The sequence below is a fragment of the Melozone crissalis genome, unplaced genomic scaffold, assembly GCF_028551555.1.
Source record: "Melozone crissalis strain CALT ecotype California unplaced genomic scaffold, PUWL_Pcris_2 ptg000027l_1, whole genome shotgun sequence".
Classification (NCBI taxonomy): Eukaryota; Metazoa; Chordata; class Aves; order Passeriformes; family Passerellidae; genus Melozone; species Melozone crissalis.
The window spans coordinates 28,922,119-28,934,840 of record NW_026535805.1 but is presented as its reverse complement, the minus strand read 5'-3'; the positions used below and the strand labels follow the sequence as shown (position 1 = coordinate 28,934,840).

At 39.5% G+C, this 12,722-nt stretch overlaps 1 protein-coding gene across 6 annotated transcripts in view; it reads left to right on the top strand.

Annotated features, from left to right (window-relative positions):
* The window catches only part of RGS7 (regulator of G protein signaling 7), a 228,220-nt gene that overhangs the window by 200,222 nt on the left and 15,276 nt on the right, over positions 1–12,722 (top strand). The window contains exons 17-19 of one of the 6 annotated variants that reach the window (XM_054280491.1): positions 645–698; positions 1,507–1,587; positions 10,420–10,702. The exons of 1 other annotated variant lie outside the window; for it this stretch is intronic. In XM_054280491.1, the coding sequence (XP_054136466.1) occupies positions 645–698; positions 1,507–1,581 (129 nt within the window). In that variant the 3' untranslated portion in view covers positions 1,582–1,587; positions 10,420–10,702. Of the gene's footprint in view, positions 1–644; positions 699–1,506; positions 1,588–10,419; positions 11,088–12,722 lie in introns of those variants that run through there. 4 more of the 6 variants (XM_054280492.1, XM_054280493.1, XM_054280490.1 and 1 more) reach the window with 4 other exon arrangements.

The following is a 12,722-nucleotide window of genomic DNA, read 5'->3' as shown; positions in this document are numbered from 1 at the left end:
GGGTTCTGAATAGCCACAGCCCAGAGTATGTGGAGCAGCTTGTACAATGGAGATTTCCATGATGATAAATAATTCTATTAGCGGGCTCTAAACAGTAATCTCCTAGAATCAGCTGGGAGCCCTGTGCCTGGCAAAATCGGGGCCCCGATTGTTACTGGAACAAGGTAGTTATTAACACTAGAATTCTGTTGTTAATAATGACAACCTAAAATTATATGAAAGTACTGTGTGATTTTGTTTTTTGTTCAAACGTTGATTTCTGAAGATCCGATATAGAGAGAGATGTTGAAAATACCAGAAAGCTTCAACTGTCTGTGTGAAGTCCTTAAGTTTGTGAATGTCAGTTCATTAACACAAGATGTGCACTTCATTATTTCTTTTTACTTTCAGTTTTTCTTTAAATTCAAACTAGTTTGATCCCCATGAAAAATTACTTTTGTCTAGTACTGTATCTGTTTTGCCCATCCCCTGTTTTGCCAAGTCCCATTACAGCCTCACACCTGTGTTTGCTTCCTGATTTATACAAACTTTGTTTTGCAGTCCATTGTTACATCAAACCTCCTTTTCTACTCCATTGTTCTTGCTTTTCTTTTCCCCCTCCTTTTTCTTTTTGTTTCTTTTGTTTTATTTATTTCAAATTTAAGTTGGAAAACACTCTGGATCGTCGAACATCTTTTGAGAAATTCACACGCAATGTGGTAAGTTTGTTGCCTCGGAAGACTAGTAAGCCTGATGGGACATCCTTCTTCCCTTCCCCTCACTGATCCCTACTTTCCCTTTTGCTTCTCTGACTTGGTGGTTAAAAGTGTATTCATCACAGCTTGTGAATTTTCCTGGGAATGACAGCTTTATAATGTGCTTTCATCACAACCCCTCCTCCCTAGTCCCTTTCCCACTGATCTCAATAGTCACACATGGAGGAATGAACCTTTGGGAGCCATGCTTTTTACATTAGGAAGCATGAAACTAGTCACTTCTCCCACCCCTATAATTTTAGTAAAGAATCTGTGAAAACATGCTTGATGTTGTTTCTTTTTCTGGTGCCTTCTAAAATGCTAAGTCTAAAACAGTTGAATACATTGGATTTCCATCCTGTCTTCTTTTTATTTTACTAAAAAAGACTTTGTCCCTGTTTTTTCAATTGGGCACAGGGAAAAAAAAACAATAATAATTTTCCCATCTTCCTTAATGTCTAACAGCTTTTACAGGACCAAAGAATTCATGCTGTTTATGTGCAAGGGTTTTATTTGGATTCATTTTCATAATGGACTAAAAGAACTGATTTTTTTTTCTTTTCAATGTATAACTTTCAGAAGCTATTTATCAAAGGCAAAAAAATGAAGGCTGGTAGATTTTGTCTGGGCATTCTTTTGCCACCTGCCAGAAGATCCACTGATTTCATGATGCTTGGGATTCTTTTTACTTATCCAGTTTCTTTGGGATTTTTTTTTTCCTTTTACATTGTGAAAGTTCCAACTAAAGAATTCAACGCATTTATTTTTGTAGGGCAGAAACATCCCTATTTTTCCATGCCATAAAAACTGTACACCAACACTGAGAACGAGCACTAACCTGTTATGAAAAGAGGTAGAAAGATCTTGGATTATACTCGAGTTTGTCTGCATTGTCTGTTGAATTGTGCAGGTGACGCTGCTCTGTGTGTGTGTGTGCGCGTCAGTGGCTTTTTCTGTGACCTGGTTAGTGGAGCTGTGTGTGTTGAAATGAACAAAATGAGAGCTTTCAGCAAAGATCATGGTTTTTGTTTTTTCAGTTTCTAGGGAAGGAGAAGCAGTTGTCAGAAACTGTCTCCCCTGTAACGAGGCTCAAGAGTATTGCCTCAAGTATTTAAAAAATGCATATATACTTTCCAGTAATCAGAAAAAGAAAAAAAATGCAGTGAAAGTTTTGTGAGGCTGTGGGAATATCTCACTTTTAAAAACAAAACAGTAATTCTTTAACTACTTTCTTATAGGTAAAGGCTTCCTGTAATATACTTTGAATCCACTGTAATCAGGAAGAAATTTGGATTCAATGGGACAAAGTCAGTAAAGGACACTAAAAGTAAATAAACAGCTACAAAGGAAACGATCCCAATGTTTGAAACAAAAACCCCTATGTTTTGCATGGTGGTGTTGCCATAGCATGTTGCAGTGTGATTTGTGTGTTGTCTAAACAGGTTGGATCTATAAAACAACATTGTACATGATAGCACTTATACATGGTAACTCCATTATAATTCAATAGGAAGTTCCATATTAATAAAAAGTCTGTAAAAGAGAGTGCATAGAGTGGGGAACACTTACAGATCTCTGCAAGCCAGATTTTTCCCAGTCACAGTGCCTGGCAAGCTGCAATGCTGCATTTATTCATGGCTTTTTGAGCAGCCCAGGGGTCAGGAATTGGCTGTGGTAAACACTGTGCAAACAGGTGGCCATGAGGGGGGAAATAGCAAGCTGCAGGTAGAGGGGTCGGGAATACAGTGCAGAAAGGGAAAATGAAAGGACAGGACGGGGAGATGCTGAAATCCCTCCCTGTAAGAGCAGCCTTACAGATAAACCAACAGTTCCCCAAACATGGAGCATTGTGCCCTGCAGCCATGCCCAATTTTCATCCTGCTAATCTCAGGGCAGAAGTACCAGAATAGCAGCATGCCAGAGATGCAAGGCAGGCCCAATAAACCACCTGTGAACTAGAAATGGAAAAGAGGATTTCTGGACATTAGTTTGGTAGAAGAGGGGGATTTTTTTTTTTTTTCTTTTTCACTGAGAAAACTCTGAAATAAAATCTGTGGTTTTGCTTTTTTTTCCAACTACTACCTGTTAACCTGGGTGGAGTCTGTCAAGTCAGGTGAGGTATGAAAGAAAAACATGTCACTGCTAGATCTATAATCTCTATTAGACTGACAGCTCTCAGCCTTGCAAATTATCCAGAGCATCAGGATGCTCAAACGCAAACCTTTTTTCCAAGATGACTGAATTCATGTCAACCACTTCCTCAGGACCTCTTTCCACCAGACATCCTTGTTCTTCCACTCTTGTTCTTGGTTGTGATGAGTTCATAATATGTAATTATCTATCTTGGTACAGTGGTTCCAAACAGCAGGGATGAGGGAAACATTTCTCAGAATATTCCCCACTGTACAGATTAACTTGATCAACTGTGAAATGAGGGACTGTGGAATAGGTCTGTTCTACTGATTAGTACAGAGGATAGGTGTGAAAAGGATCTTCTGCAACCTGGATAAAGCTATCATCTCTGATTTATTGAGATGAAAATTACAGTTTCTCTTCTCTGATGGTTTGCAATATTTAGACTAATTTTCACTGGATTTTTTCCCTCAGTTATATCAAATATATTTATATTATATCAATATAGTTGTATTAAACTAAATTGGACCTCAGTTTCTTCCATTTGAAGTGTTTAATAAAAATGCAGTAACCTTGGCTGTGTCTAGGGACTCAGTCTGAACAGATGGACTTGTAATTCATTATGTGATTTGTTGACTCTAGGAGGCTCCTGATCAATGTTAAACTCAATTGGGTTACACTTGGCACAGAAAGCATTTGTTAAACTAGAAACTTTAGAAACTTTGTAGAGGGCAATTACTCCGTACTATTTTATGAATTACATGGAAATAACCTATTATAATGAGTCATTATTTTAGTCTGATAGAGAAAAAATAGAAGTGGAGCTATACACTAGGCTCAGCTCTGCATTTCTTTGACATTGAAGGGTTTTCTTTCCAGAAAATTTTCAGTAAGCTGGTGCAGTTCATGAAAGGTCTAAATGCTCAGTTTAAAAACTGACTAATTAGATGCTCTGTAGATTTTATACTGCAAAATTGCTAATGCCTTCAGCAGTCTGTGGCTGAAAATATGGTTAGCCTTAGAAACAGGTCTGCATTCACATAAAATATACACAAGTAATAGCAAGCTGGCATTTGCTACTACTGGCAGTAGTATTTATTACTGAACATTTTATAGTTTGTATCTGAGTAGTAACTCCAGCTATCCTTGGTCTGCCTCACTTACACTCCTGGGTGCTGTGTGACAATTCAGAGCACAGACCCTGCAGCACTGCTGGGATGAAGCCATCAGATAAGTGGAGTGACACGGGCAGCCAAGTGTGTCACAGCTTTGAGTCAGAGGCACAGAGAGCACTGACACTGCTCTGGGCTCCCCCCTGCCTGGCTCAGCCCCTCAGCTTTTTCTTTGAGACTGCTAAAAGTCCAGTCACCTGCAGCTCCCCAAGGGACTGGGGAAGTTAAAGATCTAAGTGATGGAGCGGGAGGATCTCATTGCGTGCTGAAGCAGTAGAGAGACCAAAACCAGCAGTTTCTGTGACATTTAAAAGCTCAAATTCTTTTTTGAGAAAAAAAAGCTATGAAAAAAATTAAAAATGAAAAATTAAAAAGCTCAGCAAATTTACCTCAAGTGCTAGTATCTAAATTACAGGGGGGAGAAGTAGGTGAATATACACTGGTAATGTTGATGGGGGCAAAGAGGTTCTTTAAGGGACAATTTTGTCTGTAATTTCTCATGTCCATGCAGGACTTAAGACAGTGGCAGACTGAGCAAGACTAGAGCCCCACCCTGGTGCTTAGCTGTGATTAGCTGTCAGGAACCCTTGAGACAAAGGGACCTATTTTACAGGGAGATGACTTAATTTAATTTCCACCCCATGCAAATTTTATTGTCCCACCAGGGACTAAGTTAGTGAGGCAAGAAGGGGTAGCCTCCCTCCTTAGAGCTGTGGGGGAGCCACTCCATCCTCATGCCTTGGTGCCATGACTCCAGACACCACCATCAGTGTTAGCATTTCATCTGTCATAGTTATACAGAACACAAAAAAAGAGGTGCTTGTATGTTTGTGAGGTCTTGGGGAAATACAGCCAGTACAAAACAGACCAAGTTCAGTTCTTCATATATTAAATTGGTAAGCTATCAAACTATATTTATCTCCACTCATAACCTCATAAACAAGACCCCATTTAACAATTCTGAGTTTGAAACCATTATATCTTATATTACCTGTATCCTTTCCAGCTGTCTTCTCCCACTTACCTGGAAGAACTTGCTGACCAGAGTCCTTTGATTTTTTTCCCCCTCCAAAGCAGTAACAATAGACCATTTCATGCATGACATTTGAAAGACAAAGGCCATTGAACACAGCACATTTTCACTGAGTTTCAATCCAATGTCCCGTAACATGACGTTGTGAATTACTGCCTAGAGATGGAAATTAAAACTCATAAAAGTAGCTTCCTCAGTTCTTATCAGTGGGTCATAGACTTTCTAGATGTTTAAAAAGTATAATCTCTTTTCAGGTTAAAACCTATGCCTTTTATAGAGGAACAAAACACATAAATAATTTAATCTGTTAATCATGAATTTTTACTATATGAATGGGTAAAACTTGTGTACCCTACTGTGCCAGACCAAAAGTCCATCTAGTCCTGAAACCCTGCCAAAGGCTAGATTTCTCTCAAGTATATCATTATCCAAGAAACTCAATGCAATTTCAGCTCTGGAATCTCATTCTGAATTTACTTACAGGTTATTCCCAAAAATTAAACAAAAAACCAGTTAGTCACAAGAAAAATAAATCACACAGCTACTTATTTGACAAATACAAAACAAGAATGAAAATAACAATTAATTGTAGAATTGAAGGCCTTCTCCATTTCAGGAAGAGATGTCTTATTCATATTTGAACAAAAAGAACAAATAAATAATTGAAATTTTTATTTTGGCCTAGTAATTTGTAAAGACCCCTAGTTTAAGGAGTTTTTTTTAAGAACTGTGCCCACAGAGGAGAATTTTAAAGCACATGCCAGTGAGGAATGGCCTCCTTGTGCTGTTCTGCAGTGACAGGAGCTCAGCTGCTGTGCTCTGTGCTGGAAGAGAGGAGCTCAGGAGTAACGCTTACACAACCAGGGTCATCCAAGTGAGGAGGCAGCACAGACTGCTCAGGTGGGCCAGTGTCTGCCATTTTCCAGCTGACAAAAATTTACCTGATTCTTAGGCTATTTGCAGGAATGAGAACTGCAGAGAGGTATGGAAACCTGAGGAGTCAGGCCCAGGACAAACATACTAAAAAAAATTTTTCTTGTGCATCAGTTCCTACATTTCAGATGGTTATTCAAATTCAAACTACCCCATCTGGCAAGAGGTTTTAGGTCAATCACAAATGAGAGCAGCTCATTAGTAAATGCAAAGTGCAAAAGGAGAAAGAAATGGATGTCACTGGATTTGGAGTGAGCCAAAACAGGAAAGCAGTTGTTCAGCCACTGCCTTCTGCTTCAGATCATTGCAGGAAACAGTTTGGGCCTAATGAGAAAGGAACAAAAGGCTGAAAATCTCAGCCAGAGGCAGAAGGATTTCCCTGCACATGTAATCACTTAGACTGCAGCTGTGCTGACTACTTGTTCCTCAAATTCAGTAAATATTAGCCTTGTCCCCTTCCTCTCATCTGAAAGAGAAATACACCTGCACAGATGGCTGACAGCAGCATCCTGTGCTGCTGTGGAAGCTGAAGCAGAATTCTGAGCCCCAGAGCAGTGCTGAAGCGATTCCCTTGTGCTGGTAGAGCAAGGGCTGCCTCACCATGGAAAGGGATTCACTGCTTCTTCTCCCATGTCGCTCCAGATGTGCTCCTGTCAGGGGCTGTTTACCCCCCAGCTCTGTGTGCAGTGCCCTGCAGTGTCACTTGGAAGCTTTCCCTGCTGATGTGGCTGAGCTGGGAGTGGGCTGCAGGTGTTTCACACGTGAGCAGATGGGGAACACTGAGACCAAGGAGGGCAGCTTCTCGCCCCACATCTCATTTTGCTCTCAGTGGGACTCCACCTCTCCTTCCCCATCAGATGCATGGAGTTCTCTTTTCTACTGCTACCACTATAGGTCCTGGGGAGTAGCACCTGCACTGGCAATAAAGAAACATGAAGAAGGAACAGTTGAGGTTGCATAGCAGAAAGGAAGATAATTAATCTTCTAGAAGGAAAAGACTTGATCTTTCTCTACCATACGTTGGAACTCCAGTTTCTGTAGACATTTCATATTGATTTCTTTTAAGCCAGATGTGTAAGGAGGTTGTTGCTGACTTTTTTCCTGGATCATTTGAGGTGTTAGGGTCATGCTGCATAAATGGGTCAGTCAGCACAACTGTATTTAACAGCATCTGTACATAGCTTTACAATTTTGCCCCCTAAATTCACTAGAGAAAAGCGGAAAACTCCATGTCAAGCAGTTAGTATGCTCAAATAGGGACTGAATGCTGAGGCCATTGTACTTTTAGATGTACTTGGTCACTCCACCTGCTGTGCTGCCTTCTTGTACTCTGACTCCTTTGTCAGGGTATGTGTGCAGGATTCCATTTTGGCATCTGCATTATTAGTAAAATTCCTAAATAGTTGTCCAAAGTGCACTAATACAGCCAAAAAATCCTAATCATCTTTAGAATTTAGCCATGTGCTTCTAAATGTTGATGGCAATAATATGTTGAAAATATTAAGGATCTCCTCTTCATTGTTCAGATAAGCATTTACTACTTCTGATTTGCCCCTCGTCCCCAATTTTCTTTAATCTCATTAGCACAGGAAACATCTTCATATGCTACAGCTCTGAAAACTGCCATGTTAGATGCAGGTTCCCAAATCAAAATCAATCTTATAGAAATGCTATTAACATTGTATTTGAAAGAAATCGTTAGGCTGAGCTCTTAAATTATGACCCACAATGGATGATCCTTACATCAGTCTGTAAATTAAGTAAATCTGGAAATCTCCTAGAAGCAGTAATTATGAAACTCTACCACAGAGAGCTAAAGTAAAAATATACTCTGGAACAGAGTTTGAAAGGAATATTTTGTAAAGTGGAAAATAAAAAGTCCCTGCAGATCTAATAAGAAGATGTGATAATTCTGTATCGGGGGCTGTGTATTAAAAGCTTATTTTCCTAATCAGAAAACTTAATATGATTCAGAGTAAGCATTTAAGAAGATCTCTTAAAGAGGGTGTATCTTCTAAGCTGTCACTTTTCCAACTTTGTGAAAAATTAGAACTTCTAAGGCATGGAAAAAGGCCATTTGTTGTTGTTATTGTTCAGATGGAGGTTTCTCTGAGGCAGAGAGGGGAGTTGAAGGAAGGGGCCATCATCCAGTGATCCAGTGATCACTGTAGGGCTTTGGAGAAAAAAAAATCCAAAGATCAGCAATTGGATATTGGGAGCAAGTTATGTGGAACAAAGAAAAAAATTGTCACGATATATTACTGTGTCTCTAGGGGGAAATTCAAACAATATGTAGAAAACAATCACGCAAATGACATCAACTAGTAACTACCTTTTGGCCTGATTTTATGTCAGGACTTCCTATTTTATGTGATAACATAACTCATTCCTGAGATGCTAGAATTTGTTTATGGTCCATCTAGAAATTCCAGAAATTTTGAAACTCCTAAATAGTTGTTACAAATAACAATAAAAAATTATTTCACAGATTTTATACCACAACAAGCATTTATGCAGCTTTCCAGTGTAGTATTGAGCAAATTGTAAATAATAGAGAACTCCTGGTTTTTATATTTTAATTAAGTGGGTTATGCAGTTCAGTACTAAAGGGAACTCATACCTGTTTACAGAAAGTAACCGGACTTGTACACCTGTGAACTTAAGTGCAAATAACCTAATGAAAAGCAAAGATAAGCATGTGTTCAATATTTTCTGAGATTATGTGTAGCACCAAAAGTCCTGAATTGTCTAACAAAATTGTCAAACAAAATGTTAATCTCAGAAATGCTTTTAATGTTTTAAATTGTGTTCCAAGGCCACAATGCTGCTGAGGCTCTTTTGACTGTTTGAAAAAGAAAAGATGTCTTACTATAACAGCTTACCTGCTGCATTAGAGGAGAACAGAATTTAAGGGTTAGAAAGTATCAAGAAGGTGTGAATTTAATGTACATAGAAAGTGGCAGATACAGGGAAGATAGAGTGCCAGGAAGGAGACTTTCCATCTTTCACAGAAGTAGTTAATAATACTGTCAGGTGATATGGGGAACCTGATGGATGACCAGTCTAACCCAACAGTGCAAATCACGAATTCCCTTTCAAATTATGTTGTAAGGGAAGTATTAATCCTAATTTGTTCAACTTGTATTTCACAGTACAAAGAATAAAATAGTTATTCTTCCTTTTATGAGGACCCACTCAGACTGCATTTGAGCGAATGCTCAAGACCCACTAACAGATCCCTGTGAGCTTAAATTTAATTGATAATGACAATAGACATTAAATTGTGTAATTCCACTGAGTTATAATACTGCAGATGGCTTAACAATTTATTGATATGGCAGAATATGTTCATTTACTGCAGAAAATGAATCACCTCTCCATAGTTACAGTATTTTTTACTGTATTCTCCTTGAAACCAGTTTGATATTTCTGAATTGGGCACTTAAAGTGAACAATATAATAAATGTAAGTATTAAATATCTAACTGGTGAGTTAGAGCCATTTTCTATTTAATGTTTTATGATATATTTGTGTTACATTATCAGGGTATGCCTGTGATGTCAGCTTGCTGTGCCAGCTCTGCCTCTGTTGGATCAGAGCCACAGTAGGATGGCACTTGGGGAGCTAACTCCTTTTATGTGGCCGTAGGAGAGCTAATTCCTGTTATGTGGTTTCTGTCTGGCTCAGATAAAGCTCAAATCTGCTTGAAATATACCAGAGTGACATACCTTACACCATCTTCTTCATGCTGTAGACCTAGCTCTTGTGGGACAGTCATTACACCTTATTAAAAGAACTTGTTAAACAATTGAAACCACATCCTTGCAACAGGAGAAATGATGAGGAAAACAACAATTTGGAAATCCAACACCTTCAAAGCAGTGTTATGCAGTTACATGTAATATACCTGGCCAATGTTCCTTATAAATAGTAAATATGGTCTCAACAAAGCTGTAACTGTGTTCATGGAAAAGCTGCTTTCCTACCTATATGCAATCTGCCTCTTACTTTCTTACCTTAACTCAAAAGTAGCTTTTTTGTCCTCTGTGACAGAGCTACTGCAGTTTGCACATTCATCTTTGCAGCACAATGCACTCCTGCTTGTGGTAGCCTTCAAGTTCTGGGTGTGACTGACAGCAAAAACTTCAGCATCAATTTCTCATCAGCCAAAACCAATCTTGTTCAAAAATGGCCTTTAAATTTGCTGGCCTATTCTGTGAAACAATCTGGCTGGCTGGCAGTGCAGGTGCTTAAGTGTAAGGACTTCCTGTGGTTTAAGATTTGACAGACTCCAGTTGGTGCCCCTAGTTATTTGAGAGTGATGTGGCAACACTGAGTGGTTGCTGATGAACAGGTTTGCAGTGATCATGCCTCTGTTTTCTGTTTTTGTTTTTTGTTTTTATCTTTTCCTCAGGGGAAATCGCTCACATCAAAGAGGTTAACCAGTCTAGTGCAGTCCTACTAAAAGGATCACCTTGTAGCATGGAAGCAGACTCAAATCATTATACATACTTTGTAGCTCACTGATTGCCTGACTCAGAGGACAGTAGAACAAGATGTTGCATGAGCAAGGACCTGACTTGTTTTCTTTTGTGTATACTAAGGCATTACAGACTCCGAGGGACTCTCTAGCCTTTCGATGCCTCCATTTCGAAAACTGTCTGCTCACTTCCTCCTTCATATCAAGCTGGATCTGTGTCTTTTTATTTTCTGCAAGCTCAAGTACAGTGAAAAAAAAGCTTCTGCTAGGCACAGTTTATTAAAAAAATACGTCAATCAAAAACTGGAAGAAATGTAAAAAATGCATATATTAATAAATATACATATGGCATCACATTTATTGCACAATAAATTAGCACAGAAGGTTTCATTTCACTGATGTATTCACATTGAGAAAGAAAGCCTGTGTCTTTGTCTGTTGTCTGTATATTCTCTGTTAATGTTTCTTGCATTTATTTTTATACCATATTTAAAAAAAGGAACACCTTTTACTCCAGATGTATTAAAGTTGATCCTTTCTCTGTAAATTTGTGTATGTTTATATTGTTGTTTTATCTTTCATTAAAAGATGCAGAATCTCTTTCCTTTGGGAAGTTTGAGATTTTAATATTGAATCTGAAGATTAGTCAAGAGCAAAATGATCCCCAAAAGTTACACACCTTGTGCTTTCTAAAAAGTGACATGAAATGGCATTTTCTTTCTCTCAGTGACACCTAATCAAACACACTTTATTGATAATCATTTACTTTTTCTTTTCTTTTTATCAAGCTAGCAGCAGAGAGACCTTTCCCGCTTGCTCACCATGGCATAAGCAAACCTTTCTTTAAGGCAGGCCCCACTGCTGTGTAACAGCGCGGCCCGAGCGGCGACTCAGCCGCTGCCCCAGGGCCGATGGACTGGACTGCACTTCCTTAGCAATGGACATGGGCAAAGCTGCCTGAGAACAGCAGGCTGCACTTGCTAAATAGGTGGGACAGTGCTTCTTTCTCCTTGCCGTCACTTGCGACACAAGGCAGCATTTCAAGCGGAAAAGGTGGTGCTTTGGGAGTGGTCTGTGCAGTAAAGCTCCGGTAGGAACGCAGGAGCAGGCTGTCATTTTAATTCCAGGGCTCTGTTTGGGGATGCTGTGTGTCCACTGCTGAGCTTACTCACACACAGACCTGTTGACAGATTTATGAGCGTGTGTTGATGTTGCCTGTGAGACAGTAGACATGGAGCTCCTGAAGCTGTATCTGAACTGGAACCAGAAATCTGCTTGGCCTAAGAAACAACACTGTCGGCTGATAGAGGTGATATAAGGATAGTGAGACAGAATCTCAGAGTAGAAAAAAAAGGATGGGAACTAATTCAAATAACAAAATGCTGATACCTCCAGGGCATGGTAGGGTGCACATGACAAACAAGCCTTTTTAGCAATGCACAGAATAGACTCAGGACAGCCAACTTTACTACCATCTGTCATGCTGACTTTGGTTTGATATTGAGAATCTTGTTTCAAAGGGACTATGAGTCCTAAACATGCACACACAAAGTGGGATGGTCATAGATACAAGGAGACAAGCAACTTGAATGCCTTAATACCAGAGACATCTCATTGAGCATTGGAAAACCACCTGCACTGGTGCCATTAGGGACAGAACAGTTGCACTCAGCAGCTCTGGGCAGAAGGGAGCTGGGCTGCCTTCTGCAGGGAGCACTCACTTCTCCACCAGTTCTGTCAGTAGCCTGGTGCAGCCACAACCAGGAATGCAGCATCTTTAAAGAGTCTGAGTGAACGCAGTACAAAATGTATTACAAATCCATGAACGGCTGTTCCCTATAATCTGCTCAGTTGAGGTTTTTTGAGGTTTGGGGATTCTGTTTGTTCATTGTTTTCATATGCCACTGTGTTTCTGGTATCTAGCTAGGATGACAATTACTGCTTTAAAGTGTCTCTGTTTTTGTTAGCACAATTCTACTAAGCCTTAATAGAAATACCCCATCAGAGCTGGGTCCTATCAAGATCTTAGCAAGAGCTCCATACAGGTCAACTCAAAATATTCACAGCATAGGGAGATCAGATGAATTTTAGTAAGTAGTTGCAGTGAATCACAGATCTTAAACTGAGATTTAATTTTACCACAGAAATGTGAGCTCTGAGACATGAGCTTGGGGCCAGGCAATCCACAGAAATCTGAGCTCTGCTTCACTTCTCACTGCCAAATAGAGATATTTATT